Source organism: Pteropus alecto, unplaced genomic scaffold (genome assembly GCF_000325575.1).
Source record: "Pteropus alecto unplaced genomic scaffold, ASM32557v1 scaffold90, whole genome shotgun sequence".
Lineage (NCBI taxonomy): Eukaryota > Metazoa > Chordata > Mammalia > Chiroptera > Pteropodidae > Pteropus > Pteropus alecto.
In genome coordinates, this window is record NW_006429894.1 from 1,965,675 (window position 1) to 1,992,496 (window position 26,822).

Consider the following 26,822-nt stretch of genomic DNA (forward strand, 5'->3'; position numbering starts at 1 on the left):
TGCTCTAATCCTTATTGTGTTTAACGGTAAATGGAGTCCTCAGAAATTTCTAGAGTGGCCAGGTTAGAAAGGTAACACAGTTTCCTCCAGGTTCTAGAGTAATCTGGAGAACATGTTTTTAGATGAATAGAGTAGACTTCAGGCGACAAACACCGCTTTCAGTCGGCCCCTGGGGAGAGGCGGTCAGAGAGGCAGTCATGCCTCCCTCAGCCTTCAGCTCTCAGAACTCGGCCACCTGGCCGTGCACCCCGCCGGCCACCAGCCTGGGTGCAGTGCTTTGTGACAATCAGGCATTCAGTAAGCGCCCGGCGAAGGGACATAGAATCGCATTTCTTTTATCGTTTGTAATAGAAGTTGCTTTTAAAGTCCCCGTGCAGAGTTACGTCCTAGAACATTTCATAAGAATATTTTCATCTGACTTTCAGAGTCATGAAAGGGAGAGACTTGGAAGCATGTTTAATATCTAGTTTTTTTTGGCCGTGAGTGCAACTTTTTATGTACATGGAGACCGCGCCGTGGTGGCTGTCACTGTGTCTCTGCATGCTGCTTTGGGTGTCTGTGGAAACTCACCTTTCTTTTAAATAGTTATTTTCAGAGATGTGATTGTTTATAAAAGTTTTTGTTGTTGTTGTTCGCAAGTAAACTATAATAGATTGTACTATTTTCCCCACGATTTTCTTGGCGTGTATTCATTAAATATAAACTTTAAATACAAAAGCAAAACAAAACCCAAAACCCCAAACCTTAAATAACTGGGCTTCCAGCCGTTAGAAAGATCTCTGTCCTTTTCTCTGAACTGAATAATCTGTTCATCTCATCGCAGTGACCCCGGCTTTAGCAATTTCCCCCTTTCTCTCTCTGTACTTTTGCTGTTTTAACGTTGATTTATAGTTTGTTACCCTTAGTGATTGTAAGTGCTCGTGAAGTCACGTGGCTCTCTCATGGCTCTTCATTTCCGACTAAATTACCTAGCCTTTCTGCTAATGCCTTTTTTTTATTCTGTATCATCTTGATAGCGTGCTTCTCTCTCTCCTTACTGCTATTATATATTACATAATATATAGACACATTTAATACATACGTATTTAAAAATATAAAGACCTTGCTGTTGGCTTTAACATTCTTTCCAGTTTATCTTGAGTCCACTAAGTTCTTGACTCCTCCACACTCAGGAGAGTGTCGTGTACGTGACGTTGTAAGCTCCACCTCGATAGCAGTCCTCAGATGTTGCTGATATCATGATGACTTGCTGAACTTTTAAATGGATTCTTCCTGGGCCCCATCATGGATATTTAGATTCAATACCTAGAGAAATTCATGTAGAAGTGTGCCTGGGACAGGTTCTTCATTCACTCATTCGTTCATTCGACAAATATTTATTGAGCACCTACTATGTGCCAAACGAACGGGAAGACACGTGCTGCTCGCCCGGGCTCACATTGCACTTGACTGAACCCAAGTCGCAAGGGATGCTGGGAAAGAGCCGGGTTTACCCGGCTCCAGCTGAAACTTGAGGATGTCTGTTACCAAAGGGGTGGAGGGTATGGCGCCCCCATCATCTCTGCTCTGTCCGCGGGAGTGAAAATAGCCGTAGCCGCATCGATGTGCCGGTCTCAGCCGTCTACACACTCAGATGGGCCTCTTGTGGTCCAGCCACCTGAACGTGGCAGAGCGTCTGGGCGGAGCCGGCTGGAAGGATGAGCCTGAGCCGCCAGGCCACGTCGGGGGAGAGGACGGGGCGTGCGGGGCCTCTGCTGGGCGAGGGGCTGGGCCAAGTCAAGAACCGGGAAGGGGTCCTGGTCAGCTGTCGTGAGGGGAGCTGTGACAGGGCTGAGGTTCCGGGTGACGGCCTTTGCACCTGGCCGGAAGCTCACAGCGGGTTTTCAGCAGAGGAATAGCACGGTCCACTTTCATGTCTAATGACATCTCTTTGGGTTTCGGGGTCCTGAGATGACTGCGTGTGCCAAACGAAGCAGGGGGATCCGACGAGAGACCCTGTGCCGTCCTCTCGGGAGGAGGTGGCATTGGCCTGAACTCAGCGGCGGCTGGAACTTAGACGGAAGCGGGCAGACCTTAGGCAGCGAGCAGAGGCCCAAGCGACAGGGCTCGAGGACTGTCACAGGTGGGAGACGAGGCAGCGCGAAGGGGACCCACGTAATGCCTCCCAGAGCAACTGGCTGAACGTGTGTCACACGTACACCGGGGACGACGGCATGGTGTTGGGTTGGCGGCGGGGCTCAGAGCGGTTTGGGTTGTCTGAAATTTTAAGTTGTCTCCGAAAGGAAAATAGTCGTAGATGGCACCGTATTCGTCAGGTTTTGATAGGTAATTAAACGCACAAAGAGACGAGGTCACGTGCTCCCCGCGAGGAGGGCATCTGCTTTTCATTTCGTAAATGTTAAAGGTGACCGTTTTAATCCTTAAACAGAAGCTCGTTAGGAAATTATATTAAGAGGGAAAGGTTCATTTTGTTTCCTAAAGACCTGCGCGTTCGAAGGAGTGGAGAAGCGTGGGGACCGAATGTCTGATTCATACGGCACCGTGTTTCGTGGGAGAGAAAAAGATGTTGACTCTTTAACTTTTTTCTGAAGCAGCAGAATATTTGAAGCTTTAACTCTTCTAAATGTATGAAGTTTCTAGAGTGTAGTTCATTTCAGAGCGTCAGAGGGGCGTTCGGGTTGGGAAGATTATCTAAATATTGTTCGCCAGCATTTGTTTTTCCATTCTGTTCTTTACCCTTTTGTCGCTCTCTGTGGTCCTTAAAAGTAGGATTAAAATTTCTGGGTACGGTGGTTCATTTGCTTTTCCTGAGGAGACACATCTAAAAGTCCAGGAAGAGAAAAACGTGTCGTTTTTCTGAAAAGCTCAGCTCGTTCACGTGTTTCTCCCTGGCTCGCCGTTGGTGCGATTACCTCCTCGCTCAGTGTGCGCACGCGGCTTGCACAGTTTTAATTTATCCTCGTTGGCTGAGAGGGTCAAAGTGGAGAATTGGCGGAGATATGATTCATGTGGCAGTGAACTCCCACTGGGCTACACCCCAGGCCATCTCCTCTACCACCCGTGGCCACTTAGACCCCTGCGCGCTCGGCGTTTGAAAGGACTTTAAACATTTCCTAAGAGCAATCAAACGATGTTCATTTCCGAAATTATTTTCACCGGTTCGCTTTTGTTTTGGTCTAATGACAAGAATTAGGCTTGGAAAATAATTACGGAGTGAAAAACGTGATCAATAAAATGTCAATTTTGAAGCAGTCTTTAGCCATTGGCAACTGAGAATAAAAAGAGGAAACAATTAATACTTTTTAAATATCTCATAATAACACGGCGCCGTCACAGCCACCTAACAGAGGTCCCAAACGCTTTCCTGAACTCGGTGTACACGTGAATATAAACCTCAGGACTGCAGGGGAAGGAAGCTCTATACTTATTTCGTAACTGAACCTAGAAGTTTGGACATTGAAGCAGGAAATGCAGTTTTCCAGACCAAGTATTGAAAACAGTGCACAGGAGACATCATCGTTTTTACAGATAAAAACCGCTAAAAGCTAATTAGCACTGCGAAGGGCAGTGCTAACTGGTGATAACTTACCCCAGCCATCTCAAGTAAAGAAAGACAGCAAGGCCAACACGGTCGCCTGATATTAGAATAATGTCCTTATATCTCAAGCTGTCTTTGAAAAACAATTCCATTTTTTTCCCAGGCTTTTTTTTTTTTTTACATTCTTTTGTGCATACAGAAACACTCAGCCGCCCTCTGGCCTCTGAAAAAACAGGGACAACCTCAGATCTAGTGACAGTCGGAGGCCACCTCAAGGAGGCCAGGAAAATTCCTTACACAGTTGTAAAGGTTGAAATAACATAGAAACAGGCAAAGAAGATGTAACTGCATTTCTTGCTAAACGGCGCTTTTAGTCCACAGACCCGTGTGAAATTAGATAATGTGCTCATGTAAGATAGCACTGTCCCCTGGCAATGGGACACGAGCCTCATATGCAATTTAAAATCTTTTAGGAGCCACGTTAAAAAGTAAAAAGAAATAGGCAAACTTAATATTTTATTTAGTCCAGTATATCCCAAATATTGTTTCATCATGTAATCGAAATAAAAAATAATTAAGGTATTTTACCTTTTTATTTTTTTTTCGGTAATGAGTCTTCAAAATCCAGTGTATATTTTACGCGTACGGCGAATCTCAATTTGGCCTGGTGACATTTCAAGTGCTTGTGTGTCTAGTGGCTATTGTATTGAATAGCAAGTTCTAGAACCAGTATTTTCTTTTTCTTTCCCATTTTCCTTCCTGAGGGAGATCGGAAACCATCGCTGAGTGAGTAATTTTGGAAGTGACGGCCACATATTTATGGCTTGGTTAGGAGGGGCTCGTGGCAGTGTGATGAATATCCCGGATAGCTCGAGCAACAGTTAAGCCGTCGAGGACTTGGGGTGACACAGGCTCAGGAAGGCTTCGATTCACCGCCGTTTTCTGAGCACGTGTGTTTTGATTGTCCCAAGAACCCCTGATTTGTGGAGAGCCGAATTGTTAATTTCATGTTTTATAGAAAAATACAGTCGGAGGGATTTTCTTTCGTAAAGATAAAAGGCGTTGACATTTTTCAATGTGTTTTTTATTTTCTAGATAAAAATTGAAAAATAACCCAATCCTGTGCTTTTATAATACTTCGAAAGGCTGGAATCATGCTTCTTCCATGATCAGACTTTTTTGGGAGGCGGTAATTACATGTACATGGGAATTACATACATGTACGCGTATTGATATTCGTTCCCATAGTTTTTCTTATAAGGCACTTAAAACAAACAAAAATAATATTATTTCAAACTGTAGAATAAAGGACGTTAAGTCAGAAGATTTGTTTTCGCATCCTTCAACTGTGTTTATTGTTCGAATGTGCGGGATACCTATAAATGTGGATTTATCGAGTTCGATTTTAATCATAAAAACTTCCTCTGAAAATGAGTCCTGGTTTATGACTTTGTGGGCTAAATGAGTTAGGCTCTAAACTTTTATCTGAATCTGTAGAGCTTAGATATAAATTGAAAAGATCACAGCGACGGGGAAGAGGTAGACTGCAAAGCCTTTCTGCATAGATGATGAGCGTTATAACTCAATAATTTTCTCAAAACTATGGTTATAATTGGACCCAATGGGGGTCTCTTCCTTTGATCAGATCAGAGTAACTGTGACTTTACACTGGAAAATGTCACTCCTGTGAAGGTTTATCACCTGTAGAGCTGGTCTTTCCTCTGATGCTGTGTTCATTTCTCATTAGCATTATTCAAAGTTTAGTTGTTAATTAGGTTGACACTTCAATTGCAATCATCATCTGCAAGATTAGTCGGGATCATTTGCATAAAGAAATAAAAATATTCCTTCTTTGCACGTATATACACGCAAAGGAGAGACGACGTTATTTTGCTATTCGGTAGTTGCATGGGGCTAACCGCCCCGTGAAGGGGACAGTCCAACCAGAATTGGTCTCGTCAGTTTCTTTTCTTAAGACGACAGAAATTTTACACGACTCGATGTCCCATGTGTGGCATCGTTGAGGAACGTATGTGAGCGTCAATACTTCCTAAGTGTGCAGAGTGTGGTTTCTACATTACGTGCGAAAGGGGATGGTCTGTGAATGGGCTCAGAGCAACATACCACGTTGCCTCCCCCTTGAAAAACGGGAGCGTGTGACAGGGGTGCGATCACACCTACAAAATAGTCATCTAAGTAAGGGCCGTTCGTAAGTAATAGGCATTCTTCGAACTACACAGAACTCGAAATTAAAGGATGGCAATGTAGGAAAAATTATAACAAATTTAGGTGCCTTTTAAAATTACGCCAATTCCTAGATAATAAGTTCGTCTTTGCCTTAAACACGTTAATATTTTAATCTGATCGCTGATTCATATGACCATGACATTGAACTCAAACCCAGCCTGTGGTGGTGGGAAAAACTGGATTTACATCTCAGTTTTGCCAACTTATTGGCTATCTAGTGAGGGTGAATTGGTTCATATCTTTGAGCTCTTATTTTTTATTCATAAATAGTAATACGAATGCCTTTATTAGAAGGCTGCTTAGATTAAACGAGACGGTATGTAGCATTGCTTAACTATTCGCAGTAGGTTCTCAATAACTTTAACTTCTCACCCCTCTTTTTATCTGATAATGGCGAAAACTGGTCAACAAATGACTGGAAAATCGCCTATGCAAATGAAGCTTCCAAAAAATAAAATTAAATGGTAAGTGATCCTGGAGGACCTATGACAAACAGCCTTCCGTGGCAGAAATGAGCGATACCCAACCGGCCACCTCTGAAAACAAGTAGACACATGCTGTAATTGCTAAAAATCTGCAGAAAAGTGGCTCGCAAGCCGTTTACCGTAAAATAATTAAGCTTATTTATATCGAGAGGCCTTGGGGAAAATAAAGAGAGCATAGAGCAATTTGCATCAGCACGATTCTGTGGGCTCCCGATGCCGTGGGCTCCTGCCTTCGCTTCAATTAACAGAGCAGCAGGTGCTCTCGGCAGTTAAAAAGATAAGCCACCGAGGAGGAGGGCAGAGTTTGGGGTTGACCTGCAGACACTGCGGTCTGCCTGCTGATTGGATTCGTACCTCGCTGTACCAATTTCTGAGGTGTTAATTTAACTGTTCCTCTCTGTCATGCAGGTCTCGGCCCTGAAAAATAAGCTGAAGAAGCAGTCTACCGCTACGGGGGACGGAGTGGCCAGGGCCTTTGTCAGGGCGCAGGCTGCTCTGTTTGGCTCCTACAGAGATGCACTAAGATACAAACCCGTAAGCGTGCTCTTTTGCCACTATTTCAGTTTGCTTTTTCGTCGTTCTTTGGAATGGGGCAAAAAAAACAAAAAACAAAACAAACAAACAAAAAAAACATTTTAATATTACACCTTATAAAGGTATCAGGGTCTTGTCAAATCTAAAACAATGTGCTTTAAAACATTATGTTCCATCTCTAATCTCTTGACTACTTGTTCAAAATGTCGTGATTGTTTATACACATAGAAAAAGGATCGTTTTAATATTGCACCTTAAAAAGGTATCATCAGGGTCTTGTCAAATCTAAAACAATATGCTTTAAAACATTATGTTCTATCTCCAATCTCTTGACTACTTGGTCAAAATTTCGTGATTGTTTATACACATAGAAAAAGGATCGTTTAGACACACAGATTACATCTGACAAAATTAAACCTGTGGATCAGTCCCGTAACGGACCAGTGTCTCAAGGGCGATCCCTTCGCCGAGCACTCAGCGTCCTGGTGGCCAGGCAGTCTGTGTCTGCCTTTACTTTTCCCCTAAACTTTGACCTCAATTCAGAGAATCCTGCCCGAGGCTCCAAATGTCCGGAGCTGCTCAGGCTTCCAAACCCGTTATCTATAAAGTTCTTTCTCCTTGGCAATGCCTTTATCTCTTCTGCTTTTCATGGCCATTCTCATTCCTTCCTGATCCTTAAAGCTGCAGTTCACACCTACCCGTTCCACCTCTGAATAGATTATACTTATTTTCTTCAACACCTATCTTCTTCTCCCTTTTTAATATATTATTTATTATAGCGATTATATTATTATTTTTACTGATATTCATGACAGTATTTGCTGCTAAAACAATACCTGACCATCGAGGACCTGCTGGGTGCTGGGCGTTGATTCATCCTGTAGATAAGCTGTTTAATCTTGACAAGACTTTAGAATGTTACTCTTTTCATTTTGAAGAAGAGGAACTTATAGAGTTTACATAACCTCGCTAAGGTTCCCCAGCTAATAAGTAATGGGACGAGCGCTGGATTCTGTTCTTTCCACGGTCCCACCCTTGCTCCCGCATGGAGTGTGTGTCCTGTCTGGCCTCTGTTGTACCACACCCTCCTTGAGATAAGTTTGCCGACCTTCTATTTCTTCTAAATGAAGATGCCGGAAGGCATTCAATATACACATGAGAGGACTGAACAAATGATACAGTCTCTTAGTAATTTTCTCAAAAGTAGAAGACAGTATAGGCTCTCGTGGTGTCTGTGTGAATCGGAGAAAGAAATTTGTCGTCCGTGCTGTATGTTTCTATCTATGGTTTGGGGTACTTGGAGGTAACTGCCACTGATCAGACACCTTCCTCCTCCTCCTCCTCCTCCCGCCTTCATCCTGGGAAGCAGGGGGCCCTCAGGATATATGAATCTTCATTTTCAAAATGCAAATAATATATAAGCTAAATAAGAGTAACTTATTTTATAAATTAAGCACCTAGAATGTCTGAGTGACCACTCTAAATATGTCGTTGTTTTTCTGATAGTACCTACCTAATTTATACCTTTTAAACGACACCCTCTCAAGCTAGACAAATAAATTGTTCCAGCTCTTAATTACAGAGAAAAATATAAAATTCCTCGAAGTGGTTGGAAGGTGATTTAAATACAATAATGTATGTGTTGCCTTTTGGGGGTTGTGAGCAGCTGCAAGTTAGCTACTTTTTAAGACTTCAGAAATGTGAGATCAAGCTACTGCGCTAAATGACTTGAGGAACAGTGACAAGAGCTCAGGCTCACAGCAGATGGGGTTAGGTTCCAACCCTCCTTCTGTAACTGACTGGTTTTATTTCTTTGGGCAAATTAACTTCAGTGCTTTAGTTTCCTCGTGTGTTAAAAAACATAAGGTAATATTTCTTGGGTTATTTAGAGGATAATGTGCAAGTTGCATAAAACAACGCTCGGCGTACAGTCAGTGCTCTACATATTAGCTATTATCATTAAAAATGACAGTTTGGAAGCAGTAAATTTAGTAAGGAAATCCTTTTAATGTAACTAAAACAAAGTGCCCTTCTCTGGTCTCCCAGAAGGAAAACACCATCATAAACGTTGAGTGTACTTTCAATTGTTGGACTTTTTCAGATACGCATGCTATTTTTAAGACTCACGATTCCATCTAATGATATTAAATCTTTGGGAAGATTTAGTCTTACTTCGAGGGAGTGAAATCGAGCAACCTTAAGAGCCCAAGGGGGTCTCTGATTAGGGAGCTACAGCAGCGCTCACTTCGGCAGCACGTACACTAACTTTGAAATGATTCAGAGAAGGCTAGCGTGGGCCCTGCCCGAGGATGACACGCAGATTCGTGAAGCGTGCCATCATTTTAGTGATGGCCAGAGCGAGGGAGGAGGTAGAGAAGGGTAAAGGGCTCAAATGTAAGTGACAGAAGGAGCTCTGACTTTGTGTGGTGAACACACAACGCAATATGCAGAGGACGTATTGTTGAATCGCACGGTTGAAGCCTATGTCATTTTATTAACCAGTGTCACCCTAATACGTTTAATAAAAAAGAAAAACGGAAGCTCTGACATAGGCTTGTCAGGAGCTGGGTAGTTCCGCTGAGTAGTCTAATGGGGGGTCAAACAGACCCTTGCCTGTAACAGCCTGGGGTCCAGCTATTATAGGCAAGGGTCTGTTCGACCCCCTGTTAGACCCGAGGACCTTGAAGTTGAGTCAGTGTCTTACTAACGCCTTCTCCTGACTCTCTGTGGTTCTTTTGCACTGACTCTCCATCAAGACCGTGAAACTCTTTATTTCCGTCCAGGGCGAGCCCATCACCTTCTGTGAGGAGAGTTTTGTAAAGCATCGCTCAAGTCTGATGAAGCAGTTCTTGGAAACGGCAGTTAACCTCCAACTTTTCAAGCAGGTAAGAGCGGGCTTCGGCGTTTCTTTCCGTAATGGTTGATGACAGGGATGACACGGAGACGCGGAACACATTTTCATCGCTGTCACATTGGGTCCAAACCCCGAGTCCTATCTCTTCTAGAATTTCAGGAATTTTTTTCTGTCTCTTGTCACCCCAAAGCTATTTGTGGTATGGCACGCTAGAACTTTTGCGTAATAATAACTTTGCCACTGAAAAATTCCTCATCGAAAGTGCTAAGCTGATGGCCTCGCCGAGGAAGGGTGTTCTCGCACAGTGGAAAAGAAACATAAATGGTTTTATGGAGGGCGCCTTAGACTAAGGAGTTATTTTGGTATGGTAGAACGACATGGCGAATGAACGATGTGTTTTATGGGACAGTCCCAGTGTAATCCAGTTTATAAAAGTCATTCATATACGTGTAATTTTTTAAGCTTCGCAAGATGTTTCATAAATCATAAATCGAAATTCAGAAAAAAATGCATGGTCATCTATACAGATGTCTCGATATTTGGCTCAGAAAATGTAATCGTCATTTTAAAAAGTAGTAGCTTAACGTCGGAATGCAGAATATGTCAAAGCCTTGGCATAGCAAGTCTCCTAATTCAGGCTTGTCTCAGTTTCTGTTTATATAATTGAAATTAAGTTCTTAATACTTGCTTTTCTATTTCCACATGACAATTTAGCTGTCAAGTTAGCTATATGCATTCAGTATTTAATGAAGAGCGACAGTATGTCACAAGCCATGCTCAGGGCCAGGTACAAATATGAACAAAACTCAGTAATGCCTTTGAGAAGGTGACAATCTAATGGAAATCCCTTCGGATTGTCCGGAGGAAAGATACCAGGTACCTCGAAATAACCTTCGGATTTTGGAAGTAATTTAATTGGATGGTGACAAATCCAACCCAATTATTTATGTTCTGAGAAGGTTTTAAACAATGATCTGAGTTAGGGATTACTCCATGGGGGTCATAGCTGTCTTTCATTATGTGAAGATTTAACCTACGGAAAGGGTTAGATTGACCCTATACACACTCTTAAGGAGCAGACCCCGCTCCGACGGGTATTGGAATCAGTGACATCTTGTGAATTTCCAAGGCTGGAGTGCATTGCTCTGAGAGCCCCTTTGCTGCAGCGGGCTCTATCGGAGTCATAATTGCCCCCAGGGTCATAAGGAGGAACAAGCGACAGTCTCCATACACGCCGAGTGCAGTCCCGAGCTGCTCGTCCAACCGCGGTCCCCATGAGGACGTCCGTGGACGAGTGGAATTCGCTACGTTAAGTGATCATAGGAGAAAAATCATCAGGTCATCTCAACAGATGCAGAACGTTTTCATAAAGTTCATGAGGAAAACTAAAAAAAAAAAAAAAGCATGAGTAAAGATATTTCCCACAAATATGGTACTTAATATGAAAACACTGAAAATTTCCTTCTGAAAAAGGCACCTACCATTATGTAATTTAGCCAAAAAATAAATAAAAAATAAAAAATAAAAGTACAAAGGTTTAGAAAGGAAGAGACCAAACCGACATTATTTTTATTACTTTGATGATAGAGACATGTTTCTTAAGGCATAAAGGGACAAGCTTAATAAATTTGACTTAGTCGAAACGAACAACTTTTGGTCATCGAAAGACACCTTATTCACAATACCTATGAACTACCTAAGGATTTAGAATCTTGAATATAAATGAACAAATAAACTTCTACATGTTTGTGAAAAACGTCCAAAATAATGGTGCAAAAGACTTGACTATGCACATGCAAACGAAGAAATCTGAATGGCTAATGAAGATATGCACGATGCTCGGTCTTATTTGAAATCACAGAACATCGAATGAAAAATAATGAAATATCTGCCTGCAAACACCAGATTGGCCCGATTTTTAAAATCTGAAAATCTCAAATTTTGGCAAAGGCATGGAGTGAGAGACTGAGTTTTAACTTTATGGGCATGTAAAAATGCACAAGTTGCTTAGAAAAACACTTTGGTGCTACCGTTTGAAGTTAATGGAAATTTCTTATGCCCTTTTAATTTCACTCTAAATTATGCACCAAAAAGCGTTTACCAAAATTGCTCATAAGAGCAAAATACTGGTAGTAATCCTGGCTATCCGTCAGCATTGAAACGAGTAGATTATTCTGTTCATATGATAGGACACCGTACTGCAGAGAGATGAATGAACCACAACAGAACCGAGCGTGAATGAATTAAACGGAAGAAACACATCACTGAAGGATTAACACGATGTGTCCGTTTATTAATGTTCGACGGCAAGAAAAATGAAATAGTGTATTATTTAGAGAAACATTCACGTTTTAAAATCATGAAGACAAAGAAGGGATAAGCTACAGGGTTCTGGTCGAGAGGGCGGGGCACACAGAGAGGCCCTTCTAGAGAAGGGAATGTTCTGGCAGTTTGCTTTATCATTATTGTTTAAATTATTCATTTAAGTTCTTATTTAAGTTTTTTGAGTACTGTGTGAAAACATATTTTTAATGTTTCTAGATCAGCCAGTAATCGGCTGTGTTTTAGGTGTTGCCAGTTCACGTTCTAACCTCTCTCGGCCCCAGTGTCTGCCCCTCTGAGTTAGACCGAAAGGCTACCAAGGTCGAGATACCTGTCGGCTCTAGCATTCCACGATCCCATGAGGTAAACACAGCTCAGACGGATGACCGCGGGCTGCCCTTGGATAAACTCCACTTCAGATAATGGACTTGGAACGGATCCCAGGAACGGGCTCCTAAACCCACGACTCGGCGGCTGCTTCTCTCTTTCTCTGGCGGCTTCGCGAAGACTTAAGCCGTCACCTGAAGTCTGTTACCTGTAACCTGGGCGGAGGCTGGAGATTGCTCCGCGGCCGCACACCTGTGCTGAGGTCTCGCTTTCGAGCCATGCACCGTGGTCGTGGAGGATGCTGCCGCCCGGGCGTGGTGGGGAAGGAGAGTGCGTGGGGACTGTCTCCTGTTTTCTCAACATTTCTGTAAGTCTGATGTTATTTCAAAATGAAAAGTTTGAACAAATGGCCAAAAAAAAAAAAATACCAATAGAACATTGCTGTTGAGGCGTCCTCGTGTCTCCTTGCGAGAGGCCCTTTCTCGCCCCGTCGTCACCCCGTGCCCCGTCGTCACCCCGTGCCCCCGTGCCCCACTGCTTCCGCGGATGGCCTCGTTGTGACAGGTGCAGGGAGGACAGGCGCCCGCTCTGTTCTCTTCCCCGTGCCTCGCGTGTGGTCTTACGGACTGGCATGTCGGCCACTAACGCAATGCCTCTTTTCGCCTGTGACGTGATGTCCCGGCCTTGTTCCTCCGCTGCTTCGTCGCCTCATAGTTACGCCGCCTTCTTCCCCGCTGTCCCCTGCGTGTCGCTGTCCCCCGCTTCCTGCTCAGACCTCTGCTTCCCGCACTCACACCGTCCGGCGTGTTTGCTCAGGCGAGACCACAACTACGTTAAGTAGCTACATATGTGCCGAGCCCCTAGTACACCTTGAGCCTGGCCCCGTGCAAGTGCACAGGTGTGTATAGAATGCACGCGTTCAGACGCGTGCACACACGTCACCCTCATGTGCCCTCCCGTGTCCCTTCTCTCGGGAGCCAGTGCCGCCCCGCCGCCCGAGCCGGGACCCTCCCTGGCCTTCACGTTTTTCTGGTGTCATCGTGGCCGACCTCCCTCGCATCCGGTGTCTACTTATTTCCTATGTTCTGTCGATTCTGCTTTCTGAATGCGACTTAGATTGATCTACTTTATTCTTTCCAGTTTCAGAGTCAGTGACTTACGTCGAGTGACTGGCCTTCTGTTCTCTCGTTCGGTCCGTCTTTGAAGCCGTCCTTCGGTCTGTCTTACTCACGTATTTATTTTTAAATTATTATTTTTTATTTTTCGATTACAATTGGCATACAATAGTATATTCGTTTCAGGTGTACAACACATGAGACGTTTACATAACTCAAGAAGTGACCACCCCGGTAAATCCAGTACCCATCTGACACCGATCTTCATTCTGTTTCGAGAGTGTTCTTTCTGTAAAGCAAATCTTGCATCTTTCCCGTGACGGTTAAGATGAAGTTCAGCCCCCCAGCGTGGCGCATAAAACCCTTCGTCTCCGGGCTTCTAGGTCTAATTTTTTTCTCTGATATTCTCCAGTCCCCTTGCTCACAGCCCTTCGGAACGCTTTGCTATCAGCTGTCTGAAAACGGCTTTGTGTCTTTATGCTCCTGAACTGGGATGGTCATAGGTGCTTGTTACATAGAGAGGGAATGAATGCCAGTAATTACGAATAAATAAAATAAATAACGTTTATCGAATGCCGACTTACGCCGGGCTGTGTCCGAATGCTTTATCGGCTGTAGTTTAATCTTCACAATAACCGCGTCACGACACACTCTGTTACTGCCACGTTGCGCGTCGTAAGCCAGAACTACAGGGAGGTTACAGAACCTCGCGGGACGTGGCGCGGTGGCAGAATCAGGGCTCCGGTCCAGGGGGCCGTTCCGTTTTCCTGTCTCTCCGGGAATAAATGAACGAATAAACAAACGCGCGTTTCCCTTTTCCTTCTCATCGACTCTCGTCTGCAGACTCTCTCTCAAAAATTCTTTCGGGCTCGGTTCAGACGTCCCTTGCCTAAGCTCTCGATCTTGCGGCTTCTGGGAGGTTCCCTCCCTTCCAGCATTTTGGATTTGCCCCAGATGACATCCGTGGGTTTGTTTGCCTCCTTCTTGGGTTGTAGGGTCTGAAAAGACCATGGACATCGTTAGAGCGTTTTTGCATCCTACCGTCTAATACATAAGAGGCATTTCGTATTGTGAAATGAATGAAATCACGCGAAATCTGGGGAGCGACTCCCTGTTACAAGCAATCGGCATGAAAACGTTTTTGGCAATTTTGGCAGACGAAGAGCTTATAGCATTGAACGTAATGGGACTCATTTCAGGGTAATCTAAAAATGGTGGGAGTCAGGTGTTACTGTGTCTTAAACTGGCTGATGTCTGTGACTTTAAGCCTCGAGTCGCAGAATGGGGCATTGTGTGGAGGTGAAAATTCTGTGTGATGCTGAGTGCTCCGTATTTTGTGCTGTGACCCACTTTCTCCGACTTAATAGGATATTGGATAAAAGGAACGGGTGAAAAGCCAAATGTTTCCCTTTTTATGTTACCTAGAGATTTTAGAAGATTTTAGAAAGCTTTTAACATAAACAATAAATTCATATAAATTTCTGCATCTCCCTATTAATCTTTTAAAAAGAAACACGATGGTTCTTTATTTCTGGCATGTCTTTCACAGCTAAGATCAACACATGCATTAGTGTTTCTTCAGAGTCGGCAGCTTGAGAGTTTTAGGGAACGTTTGGCGCATGGATGGATGGCAGACGGCAATTGTATCGAGCACAGATTTCCTAAGTTGAAACAGAAATAAAAATAAAACGTGACACAGGAAGCCACGGAGTCTTCCTGGCGGAAGGGAGGAACGGGCAAAGGGGAACAGCTTATCAGGACGAGGATGCAGTTTTTAAGCATCCTCATTAAGTCACTTCAGGTAGCATCCTACACAGCGTTTCGCTAGGTGTGGTCTCCCAGGACCTGCGTCAGGGTTACCTAGGAAGTCGTCACAGACACGTGTTCCTGAGTCTCAACTTCAAAGCTTCCGATTCAGGAGGCCTGGATTAAAACCCAGGAATCTACATTATTCATGAAATATCACAAAGCACATGCACGCTGAAGTTTTAGAAACACCCATTTAAGCGTCTGTGATCCCCTTTCTCGTTCACAGTAAACTTGAGTGTCTGCCGTACACCGGGCGTGTGCCAGGTGCTGGGTACGTCGGAGGATAAAGCAGAAAAGAATTTCTGACTCCGTGAACCTTTCGTTCCTAGTGGGAGGGAGACAGGCGATAAATTAAATGAATTATGTAGCACGTTCAAAGATAAGCACTACGGGAAAGTAAATAGAACAGAGAAAGGGGGGTGACCAGGGGCAGGGGAGACTGCAACTTAAAATCGTGTGGTCAGTGTCAGCCTCATGGAGAATGTGGCATCTGAGCGACTTCCTGTAGGGTGGTCCAAGGTGGGAGACGATGCAGAGGGTGATCGCCGTGACGTCGGTGAGCAGGGCCAGTGGTTTGGAACCGGTCGGTGGGAGGCGTGATGAGTTCTGGTCCCGTGATGGCCCGGTTCTGAAGGCAGAGCCAGCGTGTGGTCTGACGGGTTTACTCGGCGTCCGAGAAGGGGGTCACAGATGACCCCGCAGTTCCTCATTGAGACGCCGGTGGGATGTGGTTGGCACGTTACCGAAGTGGGGAAGCCTGGGGCGGGAGGGACTTGAGTGGGAAGAGGAAGAGCTCAGTTCGGGATGTGCGGAGGTGGAGATGTCCGCTGCACGTCGGTGACGCAGAGGAGACTGTTCCGCGAGTGATGTCACGTTAGAGTCATCGGAATACGGGCAGCGTTGGAAGCCATTAGACTGGACACCAAGGGACCGAGTCTAAATAGAAATGACAAGAGGTCCGGGGACTGGAAGATGGCAGAGGACAACAGCCAAGGGGCCAAGAGAGAGTGGGTGACCAGTGACTAGGGGGGAATTCAGGACAGGGAGCTGTCTTTGCAGCCAAGTGCGGAATGAATACCGAAGAGGAAAGAGACCAGCGCCACCAAATGCTCACGGCAGTGAACTGAAAGGGGGACCTGGGCTGGACCCCGGGGCTCGCGATGTGGAGGGCACCGACGGCTCCTTCGAGTTCCACTGTAAAGAGGACACAGCTAGAGAAGCGAACGGCGTCCAGGGAGGGAATGACCGTTGGGACTTTCTTGTGGGGAAGGACACCGTCCAGGGGGACAGAGGGGACCGTCGTAGGTCGGGCTTCTGAAAGGCGGCCACTCCCCGTGCGGCAGGGGACGAGGCAGAGCCTGTGGGAGGAGGGAGCTCCGTGCGATGCTTAGAGCTCGCAGAATTTTCCTTTTAATCGCTTTAGGTTTTTTTTGTTTTAATCGCTTTAGTTTTTTTTGTTTTTTTTTTCCCCCCGGTGAAATTAGGAAGCAAGGTGATGAGCTGAGAGAGGATGGGGGAGGCGGGCGGACGCGTAGGGAGGGAGAACACAAGAAATAGATGGGAGAGCGGACTGGGGGAAACGGAACTGTCTGGCACCGTCCGGAGCACGTTGGAGACTGAAGATGGCGAAGGAAAAATGACAACCGTCGTCGCGGCTGGTTGCCTTGTCCCCGGACACCTGGCGCGCCGTGCGGGCCTGCTGAGGCCATGCCCGCTCCGGCCTCGCTGCGTTATGCACTGTGCCGGTGGGGGGTCCCTTCGCCCCGAAACCCCGGCTTCCCTCCTCACTGCTCTCAAGTCTTAGGTCAAGGGTCACCTTCGTCGTGATCTGTACCCCGACCACACCGATTACAGCGGAAGGGTCCTCGCCCGCACTCCCCACCCTCCCTTACACAATTCTGTTTTATTTTCCAACGCTCGTCACCTTCCCACGTACTAAATAACTTACTGCATTTCTCATTTCGAGCTATTATTCTCCCCTCCCCCACTGGATGTTTAAGCATCACGAGGGCTCGGATTTTTGTTCATGTTTTTTTATTTTTTTTTTTATTTTTGTATTTCATTAATCGCAAAAAGTCCCCGGCATGTAGTAGACATTCAACTAAATATTGGCTGAATAATTGGATTAATGAATTCTTCGATCTGTTGGTCATGAAGTTCAACAGACTAAATTCTGGAGCAGATTACTTAGGATCTGTCCGTTGGTACATCTTGGAAGGCACCGTTGTCTTCCCATTAATACCGTTAGAAATTATTAGTTCTAATAATAAATCGTACCGAATGGGCGTCTTATACTCTTCAAAGTGTTTTCCTGTTTGTAATTCTGCCCTAGTCTCATTTAGTACACTTACCAGTCATACGATTATTTAACCTTTGAAATGGAATGAAAAGAATTTATTTCTATTCCTTCACATACTTAAGTCTCTTAATTTAAGCGTTAAACTGACCTACCTTATCCCCTCTTGTGATAGCAGTTTGTGTTTATACATAGCTGCTAACGGAACAGCTCGCTTTTAGCAGATGTCCATAAATATCTGATGATTTATTATAACGATTTAGTGTAGTTTTCACTGACCTGCCAAGGTTTACTGAGCATTTGTAAGATGACGTATTTAAATCAGACTCATTTTTTTTAGCCCACAGCGTTATTTAGAAAGGAAATTTTAAAGATCCGTAAGAAATTAATAATATTTTTAAAGTAATTTTTTACTGTATTCAAATTTTTTCTTTAAATTACTGAAGGTTTCTGATTCATTTGAAAACGTATTTTTCTCTAGCTCTCAAGACTTTAATTTTATTAGATTCGTTATCTTTGTGCCCAAGAAGGGTTTTCTTATAGAAAACACACATATGCAATATGGTAATTTTTCCTCCAGGCTGGAAAAAAAAAAATTGGGATGTGCGGATGTGTTTGTTGTAACGAGATTGTCGTGTTGGCACAAAAAAATAACGCTCCGTCTTCCTCCTCCCTCATTCACACCACCGACCCCCAGAATGGTCTCTTCGGAGGTTTTTAAAAGAATTGACTCTTTCTTTTAAAATGACGTGAGAATCTTGAAATTTAATTAGCATCCTCCTCAGAGTTTTGGTAGACTGGTCGCCATTAAATATTTATGTAACATATGCCTAGACCAGTGAAGGGGCTGGAACGCTGATTCAGAGCACAACTTGTTTGGGGTTTTTAGATTGAATGCCAGACGCACCGACGTGAAGAACCAGAGCTGGGAAACTGTGAAAAGCATACGGTTTTCATCTCTTAGAGGAAAAATAGTTTCCAATTGATCTACTGGCTGTATATTCAAGTTTAATCTGTGAAGCCGATCAGAACAGATTCTTTGTATTTTTTGTAAAGAAGGTTGCCATCAAGTATATTCTTTATATTTTATTGCATGTTTAAAATATTCGTTTTATATTTAATTGTATTTTAGAGATTGAGTAGTGAACATTCATGTTCGTCCAATAATTTTGCTGACTGAAGTACATTTAAAATAACAGGTAATTTCTTTAAATGGACTCAACTTCCTATTAAAATGGTTATTTGCAGGTAAAAACCCTTTGAAAAACCTAGTGACATCAGTATCAACAAGAGGAAGCAGGAAGTTTTGTCACTTAAAAAAGTTTCTGTTGTAACCTGTCACACCATTTTAGGGTCATGTCAGAAGGATGAACAAGATCCAGTTCTTGCAATTATTGATGATTTAGAGGAAATAATATTATTGATCAAGAGAATTATATTTCTTCTTATTTAAATCAATTTTATCTATAATTTGTAATAGAATTATGGAATCCATGCTATGGAACTGCATCTATGAATTTTTTTGAGATTTTTGCATGTTTAGTTCCAAGTTTTAATTTTCACTTTGGGAATAAAAAGCAAAATATTAAGATTTATATAACAAGCATCATCTTAAAGCGCTTTTCATTTCTTTTAAAAATCTACTTTCGACCTAATTTTAAGTTCTATCTATAGCACTTCGATCGTTATTAACCGTGTTACTTGTCATTAGTTACAACACTGAACTAATTCTTTGAAATCTTAGGTCTTCCGGTTACCTAAAGATACACATTTACTAAATGATGTGGGCAGCTATTAATCAAGCAACAAGTCACAAGACATTATAAAGTCATAGCTTTTCCAACAGATAATATTTTTTCGTTCAAAACGATTTCTATGCAACGGTAGCTAAGAACGTTTGGTGTTACTTACTATGGAATGCTGCAGAGTTATTAGAGTGATACGTGACCATGAACCAAATCTATTTGAGAAGAAAAAGCTGTTATTTAGTCAAAAATAGAAAAAGGAGTTGAGAAAACTGTTGCCTTTAGCATTCCTCGCCATTAATTCTACTTCTCAGCTCCTTCCTGAGTGTCTGTATTTACGTGTGTATATATAGAATACGTGTGTGTTCATGAAATCCATCTTTTATTTTAAGAGCCAACATCGCCATTAAGTATGCACGCCGATAAGTGTCTGGCTGTCGCTGACGGAGTTGTTTGCAAAAGCAGTGATAACACGTGGCATTTAACCAAGTGATTAATTTCTATTGGCTCAAATCACTAGTTTGATGACAAAGCAGCTACTCATCCTTGAAAATGCACAATCAGTAAATAGTTTGGGATTTATCTCTTTTTAGACTTGAACTGCTCCACTCAAGCTAAAATAGATGGATTATTTCCAGTAAACACAAAATTGAAAACCTTTTAAAAAGTCCTGTAGTCTTAATCTTTTAAAGCAAATTAAGTCCTTTAAAAGGATGTCTTCGTTTGTTCTAGTTGTCAGTAATATATTACTTTAAATTTATCATTCTGCTTCACTTCAATTTATTTTCAGAATGATACTTAGTCCATCAAATTCGATCACTTTAGTTTGATTTACAATGCCATGTTGAAAATGTCTGCAAGTCAAATTTTGCAAGTATTTTAAACTGCTTTACTCAGAAATTAGCCAGGTATTACATAAGATGCCAACATTATGTTACTACTTTTCATCTAAAAATGAAATGAATAGATCTATACGTTATAATTATTTAACTCTAAAACCATGTAAAGTATGTGACCTTTAGCATAGTTTCAGTGTATGCGGTCTTTCAGCAAACATTCACTCGCTGCAGACATTTTTCTAGGTATCGAAGATGCATACACGAGAAAGGCAGCATCCTTCCTTCAGGGAGCTCAGAAATTAATAGAAAAGCTGATGATAATGGGCAAAAAATGGACTTATTATTTAACATTTAATCTGTGCCTACTATATAGGCACTTCCTATTATTTTAATTAACTCTCACAAAACCCCATCAGGTGTTTATCATGATTCCCATTTTACGGACAGAAAACAGAATCGCAGAGGTGGCAGGTCACCCGAGATCACCACACTAAGTGGCAGAGTCGTGATGCAGGCCTGTCCCCCTGCAGGCTCCATGCTCATTTTCATTTGTCCTGTTGGAAACTTGTGCACGCCAAGCATAACGAGGATACAAAAATGAGTAATCTACGCTCCCTGCCCTCAGAGAGTTGTAATTTTTATGAGAGCAGCTCATACTCTTAAACAAAAACAAAAACAAAACTCGCAATTATATCCTTTTAGGCTATGTCTGTTTAAACTTGTCTTACCACATTTTTGGGTCAGAACCATTCCGTGATAATGAAAAGGCGGTTAAACCACATTTTGAACAGGAATGTCGATTCACTCGCCATTCTTTCTTAATCTTGGTCCGTAAGCGCTTTCTGTCTCCAGGTCGTACAACTGATGTAAGTTACTGCTATTAACTATTGTACGTTGCTGCCTGTGGGGTCCCGTCCCGTAAGGTTCCTCTCAACTGGTTTGTCCACTAACCGTTTAGAGAACTAGGGTAGAGTGAGAAATTTTCAAAAGTCAGACGACTTTATTTTATTTCAGCTAAATTTTAAATCTACAGGGTGGAAAAATTTGTGACCAGGATTCATTAATCCCGGGATGGAAATGAACGTCTTGTGCTAACCCCCGAATCTTCGAGTCCGCCCTCCACACAGGTTTTAAATCTTTCCTGTGTCGCCCGCTGCCCCTCGTGAAGGGAGCCTTAAAGATGCGTCCCTTTCTCATGATGGGGACACCTCAGGACACTCGGGATGTTTTTCATAATCCGAGAGAGACTGCACATCAACAAAATAAAATAGCTCACTGGTCTCCACCTGGGCTTGGTCACAAGACAGTCACCGAGGGATAGTTTTCCAAATGCGGTGCCTGCAGCTCAGGATTCTGCTGTGCCGTGTGTGCGGGAACGGGGCGGGACAGGCGGAGCAGAGGACGGGGACACGCTCCAGGGGCTCGGCGTTTTGGGAGGGGTCTGCGGGCACCTTCGACAGCGGCCGTTTCCCACTCCGGCCTCTTCTTTCAGAAAGCTGAAAAATAGTGTCACGAGAAACCTGACACCAGCCCCGGTGGCCACGACCACACGTGGCCCACACGTGGCCCGTCACCGCGGCGCTGGTCCGTCGGCCGGTGCTCCTGCAGGAGCCAGGGAGCCGCACTTAGCTCCCCCTGAAATGCTTAGAATGACCTAGTGCTCTCGCATCCTTCTGGATGTCATAGTTTAGATGAGGGTTGTGTTGTTTGTTTGTTTGCTTGTTTGTTTGTTTGCGTGAGGACAAAGTCAACCTCGCTAGTAGTAGAGTCCAACACTTCCCGGGCGCTTGCCGCGGCAGAGACTGCGCTAAGTGCATTTAATTTAAGGTGTGCAGCGACACCAGGAGGCAGACGCTGGCGACACGGGCCCGGTGCGGGAGGTCACAGCCCCTGGGCGCAAGGCCGGGCACCGAGCAAGCTGTCCTGGGTCCACTACTGCATTTCACGTTTCTCAAGGAAGTTAAGAGTCTGTGCTGTGAACATTTAGGACGTAACCGGTCAGCAACTGGGTACTGAGCACCTGCTGTTTCCGCCGACTGAGAATTTTCTTGTCACGTGTATGTGTGGACACATTTGTGTGCAACTTATATTCACATGAGTGTCCGCTATTCATAGTATCTTGGCTATCAGTAAAAATGTAATCCCATGAAAATGAACATATCCGACGCGTTCTAATTTCAGTTCATCGATGGCCGACTGGCAAAGCTGAACGCAGGAAGGGGCTTCTCCGATGTCTTCGAAGAAGAGATCACTTCCGGCGGCTTTTCTGGAGGTAAACCAATTCCAGTGTGACCTTCTGTTTTCCGAATGCCCATTAACTTGATCTCTGCACCTGCGTCTGATGTAAGCTGCTCCATAAACAGCTTCTTTCTCCTAAACGTGCAATGTCTTAGATACATTTTTTCACCTTCTGAGAGCTATGGCATTAACTTACGTTGCCCGATATCGGTCGTCCAGGGCGTTAGGGGGTCTCCTGAGCTGGTCGTTGTTCGCTTGGATGCCTTCTTACTGTTATTACTGGACATAAGTATCATGGAAATGCGATTAGTTTCTATCTTCCTGCCTCTCTTTCTGATTAGTATTCTCTGCTAGAAAACAACTCATGATGGCTGCTACCAGAACCGAGATTATAGTTGGAATAGTAGATTGTAACATAATCCAAAAAGAAAGGTTTGAAGGCCACGACTGCTTCCGTGTTTTTAAGAAAGTGTGTTTATTCTAGCGGTCTTCACTTTTTCTTTTTTGCTCTGTGGGTCAGTGCAGCCTTAGGAAAAGATGGTCTTACATCTGTCATTGTGAAAGGCACCCCCTTAAAATAATCGAAGGAATCATATTATTTCATATGTGTGAAGCATCCATCAGGCAGTACCCCATTTTTATTTAATATAATTAACTTTAATATAATTAAACAATTCCATTGTTTCAAATGTAAATATTCATACGATGTTATAATTATCGAGGCAATTAGTGACATATCGACCGATATTTTGCACATCAGAATATAGTCCTGACTCTGGCAGAGGATTTTGTTAGAGTCTTTGAATTGTCCTATTCATTCATTCATTCATTCATTCATTCATTTAACTCTGGCAGAGGATTTTGTTAGTCTTTGAATTGCCCTATTCATTCATTCATTCATTCATTCATTCACCTGGTATTTGCTGAGTATATATTATATACAAGGCACTGTTCTAGATGAAGGGTGAACTAAACAAACACAAATCAGGTACTACTAAGTGCTCATCTTCACAGTTCCCCAAATTTAATTTTATTCCTAACTAAGATTTATTTTTACACCATAAAAATATAAGACATTGAGGCAATTCATTCATTAAACGAGGTACAAATGAGCTGAGGTGGATGTCGTCTGAGGTGAGTGTAGCGTTTCCTTGAAAGCCCTCGGCTTGGAGAAAAACTTGGTCGACTCGACTCAGCGAGTAGGCTGAGTGTGGGGTCTTTCAGCTCCTTGCTTTCCTCAGCTCATGGGTAAAAATTTTAAGTTTTAGTTTCAATGGAACTTTTGTGTGAAAATAAGGCTTTTTTGCTTTTCAACTCAGACAAGCAAAATATTGTCAGCTCATAGACAAATTGCTTGAGGCATCTACTTGGTATTTACATAACTGCTGTCTCATTATCTTTATGACCTGTGGGGTTAGTATCTTCTGCGGAATTGAAGATGACATCTCGTGACAGTAATGGAGGAGAACTATGATCCTTTCGTATAGTTAAACTCCACAGTCTTAACCATTGGTTAAGATTAATTAACTATTGGTCCAGATTCCTCTAGCAGAGTAGAAGGTAGGCGGCTTTTCTGGTGGGAGGTGGGGTAGGGTCACTAAAAATTTCCCCTCTAGGTCTTATTGTCTGAAAAAAAAAAAGAATGTTGATCACCGGTTGGCATCTGACTTACAGACTGCTGCCTTTCAGGACAACTTAACACCAACCACTTCCGTTGTTTTTCCTCAAAATGAAAAAGGTTTTGAATTCTTATCTTAATGGGGGGAAGGCAGTCATGACCCTAAAGGAAAGCAGAATTCAGCCAGTATTAATTTTCGTAGGTTTAGCAAGAAAGTACATTAAAAAATCATGCCTGGCCGTCAGGTGTCATTTTTTTTAATTATTCTATTTTAGGTTAGTATCCTAGAGATATGTAGAGATCATTTGTAGAAGAAAATAAAGCAAAATTCATTATGACTTGAAACAAAAGGAAGAATAACCTAATAAAAATTAATAACGATCTTGTAAGTGAGGATGTATATATACGGTTTCAAAATAGCTCCTAGAGGCCAGCCCCTAACATTTGTCACCCAGACAGCATTTGCAAGAAAGCAGAACATGTCGAACCGTTTGTTCTTCTTAGAAGTAACCCGTTAAAATAACTTTGTTGTTTCTTTCATAGTTACAGTGATAATTCTAATAACTCTTCACACTTACTGAATATCGATCGGTGTGGTAGAAGCTCTCATGAGAGCTCTACAAACACTATCTCATTTAATCCTCACAGCACCCCAAGAGAGACTTGGTTCACCTCATTTTCACGAGGGCAGTTACGTCAGTATTTCACTCAAGGTCACACAGCGAACCTCTGGACCTAACGTACGGCTGCTTGGCCTCGAAGCTCTCGCTTCAATAACCATGACACCTGACTTTCTTAGGGGACGGGGTCTTCTTAATCAGAAGACTTTCAGGACACATTTGCAGTGCTCGAGCTGCTCTACTCTGATTGGATAAAAGTAAAACTCCTGTCTCTTTTGAGTGTCTGTTGGAGATTATTTTCCACACACAAAGGCCTCAGAAAGATCACTGTAGGAGAAATCGGCATTCGCTAAAATGAAAGAAAAAATACGTTCCTTTAAGCAAAAATAATTAGGAAATTTCGGAAAAGCATCCACCATCGCCCCTTTCTATAACGTTGTCCTGGCAACTTGATTCCTACTGTATTTGTTGCTAATACACACGGTGATAATAAAATGAAGGGGACTCTGGTGGCCTTTAGGATTATAGTGGCTCTGATTCAGAATGGACCGTGCAGGACCGTCACACACAGGACGTGTAATTCACATTAGGTGAACACAAACACAGGTCTACAAAAATGCAGCTAAGCAACGTTGAGTAATGAAGACCCTTTTTTTTTTTTCCCTAAAATTTTTTATTTAAATCCGCTTCCTAGTAACTTTGAAAAGGAGAAGCATTTTCAGGTTGGTGCTCTGGACGTGTGTGCTCACTCTCCAGGAACAGCGTCTGTTTCTTCATTAGTTTTTTGATATAATCTCATCGGTCTTATATTTACTTAATTCTAAGCATTTTCAGTTTTTTACTGACTTAAGGTAGCAAAGGAATCGGAAGCGGTGGTAGGTAATCGTCAGTTTCAGTGATATTCTTCTGGCCTCACTGAACAATTTAGAATAATCTACTTTTTTGGATAGGTAACTACAAATTACTGGAATTTAAACAAATACGTTTTAGCAGTCTTTGGGCAGGTGAGAAAGATATTTTGTCCTGGGGTGTGAGAAAATCGTTCGTTTGATTAACAAGACAATATGAAGAATTTCCCCAATAATGCTTATTATTCTCATAATCCGGTAGTTTAATAGAAGGACTCAGGGATTTTTTCTTTTTCTTTTTTGGCATTCAGATTCATTTTTAAGAAGAAAAAGAGCCTTTAAAAAAATGTTTTCAAAGAATAATGCTCTTGTCTCATAAATGTTGTAGAAATGAAAACCTTCAATCTTATAAACTTAAAGAGACAGGTACCCTTTAAGCATTTTTTGACAGGAGTCTACCTAAAGGGTACCACGTGTTTCCCGTCCCTCTTAAGCAGTTTATTTAGGGGCTTCCTGGTTGATCCTGCACTGCAAAGCTCCAGATTGCTAGTGGTGATTATCTGACTCAACTGTTTCTTCTCGAGGTATGGGCGTTGAGCAGCCCCTTTTCCTGTTACTTTGCAATTATACGGAAGAACTCTGTATATCACTTAAGGTTCATCACATTTTATTCAGCAGTCTGAAGAGGTAGAATTTCAGAGTGGAAGGACCAAGAATGAACCAAGAATTAAAATACCGAGATTTGCTATCTTAATGAACTTGGGCAAATAAGGGGTCACTTCAGAAACTCACTGTCTTCATTCGGCAGGTTATTTATAATAATAACCATCACTTACAGTGTCTATGATGTGACAGGGACTGTACCGGCCAGATTGAGGTCCGAGTCCCAAATCACACCGCTCACAGCATATGATGGGGCCTGAACTCAGATCCCCTGGACACCAAAGCCACTTCCTTCTCCCCGGACTGTGCTACCCGTGACAATGCCTGCTTTGCCATTTTTTAAAGCAGAAAAAGTACAAGTCAGTGTAACGTAGGTAAAAATATTTTGTGAGCTGTAAAGAGCAGAGTATGAGCTGAGTGTGATCTTATATGTCAGTCATACCCCAATAAACGGAAAAGGAGGAGGAGATGATCCGTTTTAGCGATTCTTGGTACCAAACAGTCTCTGAGTAGCTGTCGGGACTTTGTTTTTGAAGCATTTTAACCCACCAAGAAGGTAGATCAACTCTAAGCAAAGTCAGTTGATGGAAAACATAAGCTTAGATTAGTTGCGTGGCTCTATTTTTATTTGTCACCTTCTGATATAATCCGATTGACAAAATTACCGTGTGGGGAGATGAATGTACGGTTATCAGTTTCATGAGAGCTGGTTTCGTCAACATCC

The 26,822-nt window shown here is 42.9% G+C and overlaps 1 protein-coding gene and 1 non-coding gene across 5 annotated transcripts in view; both read left to right on the top strand.

Annotated features, from left to right (window-relative positions):
* The window catches only part of DENND1B (DENN domain containing 1B), a 155,720-nt gene that overhangs the window by 102,890 nt on the left and 26,008 nt on the right, over positions 1-26,822 (top strand). For all 4 annotated transcript variants that reach the window (XM_015587508.2, XM_015587511.2, XM_015587512.2 and 1 more), the window contains 3 exons: positions 6,679-6,804; positions 9,588-9,689; positions 22,293-22,383. In XM_015587508.2, coding sequence (XP_015442994.1) covers positions 6,679-6,804; positions 9,588-9,689; positions 22,293-22,383 — 319 coding nt within the window. The remainder of the gene's footprint in view (positions 1-6,678; positions 6,805-9,587; positions 9,690-22,292; positions 22,384-26,822) is intronic.
* Positions 9,042-9,148, top strand: LOC112477533. Its single transcript, XR_003045496.1, has one exon. It is a non-coding gene; the product is annotated as a U6 spliceosomal RNA (small nuclear RNA).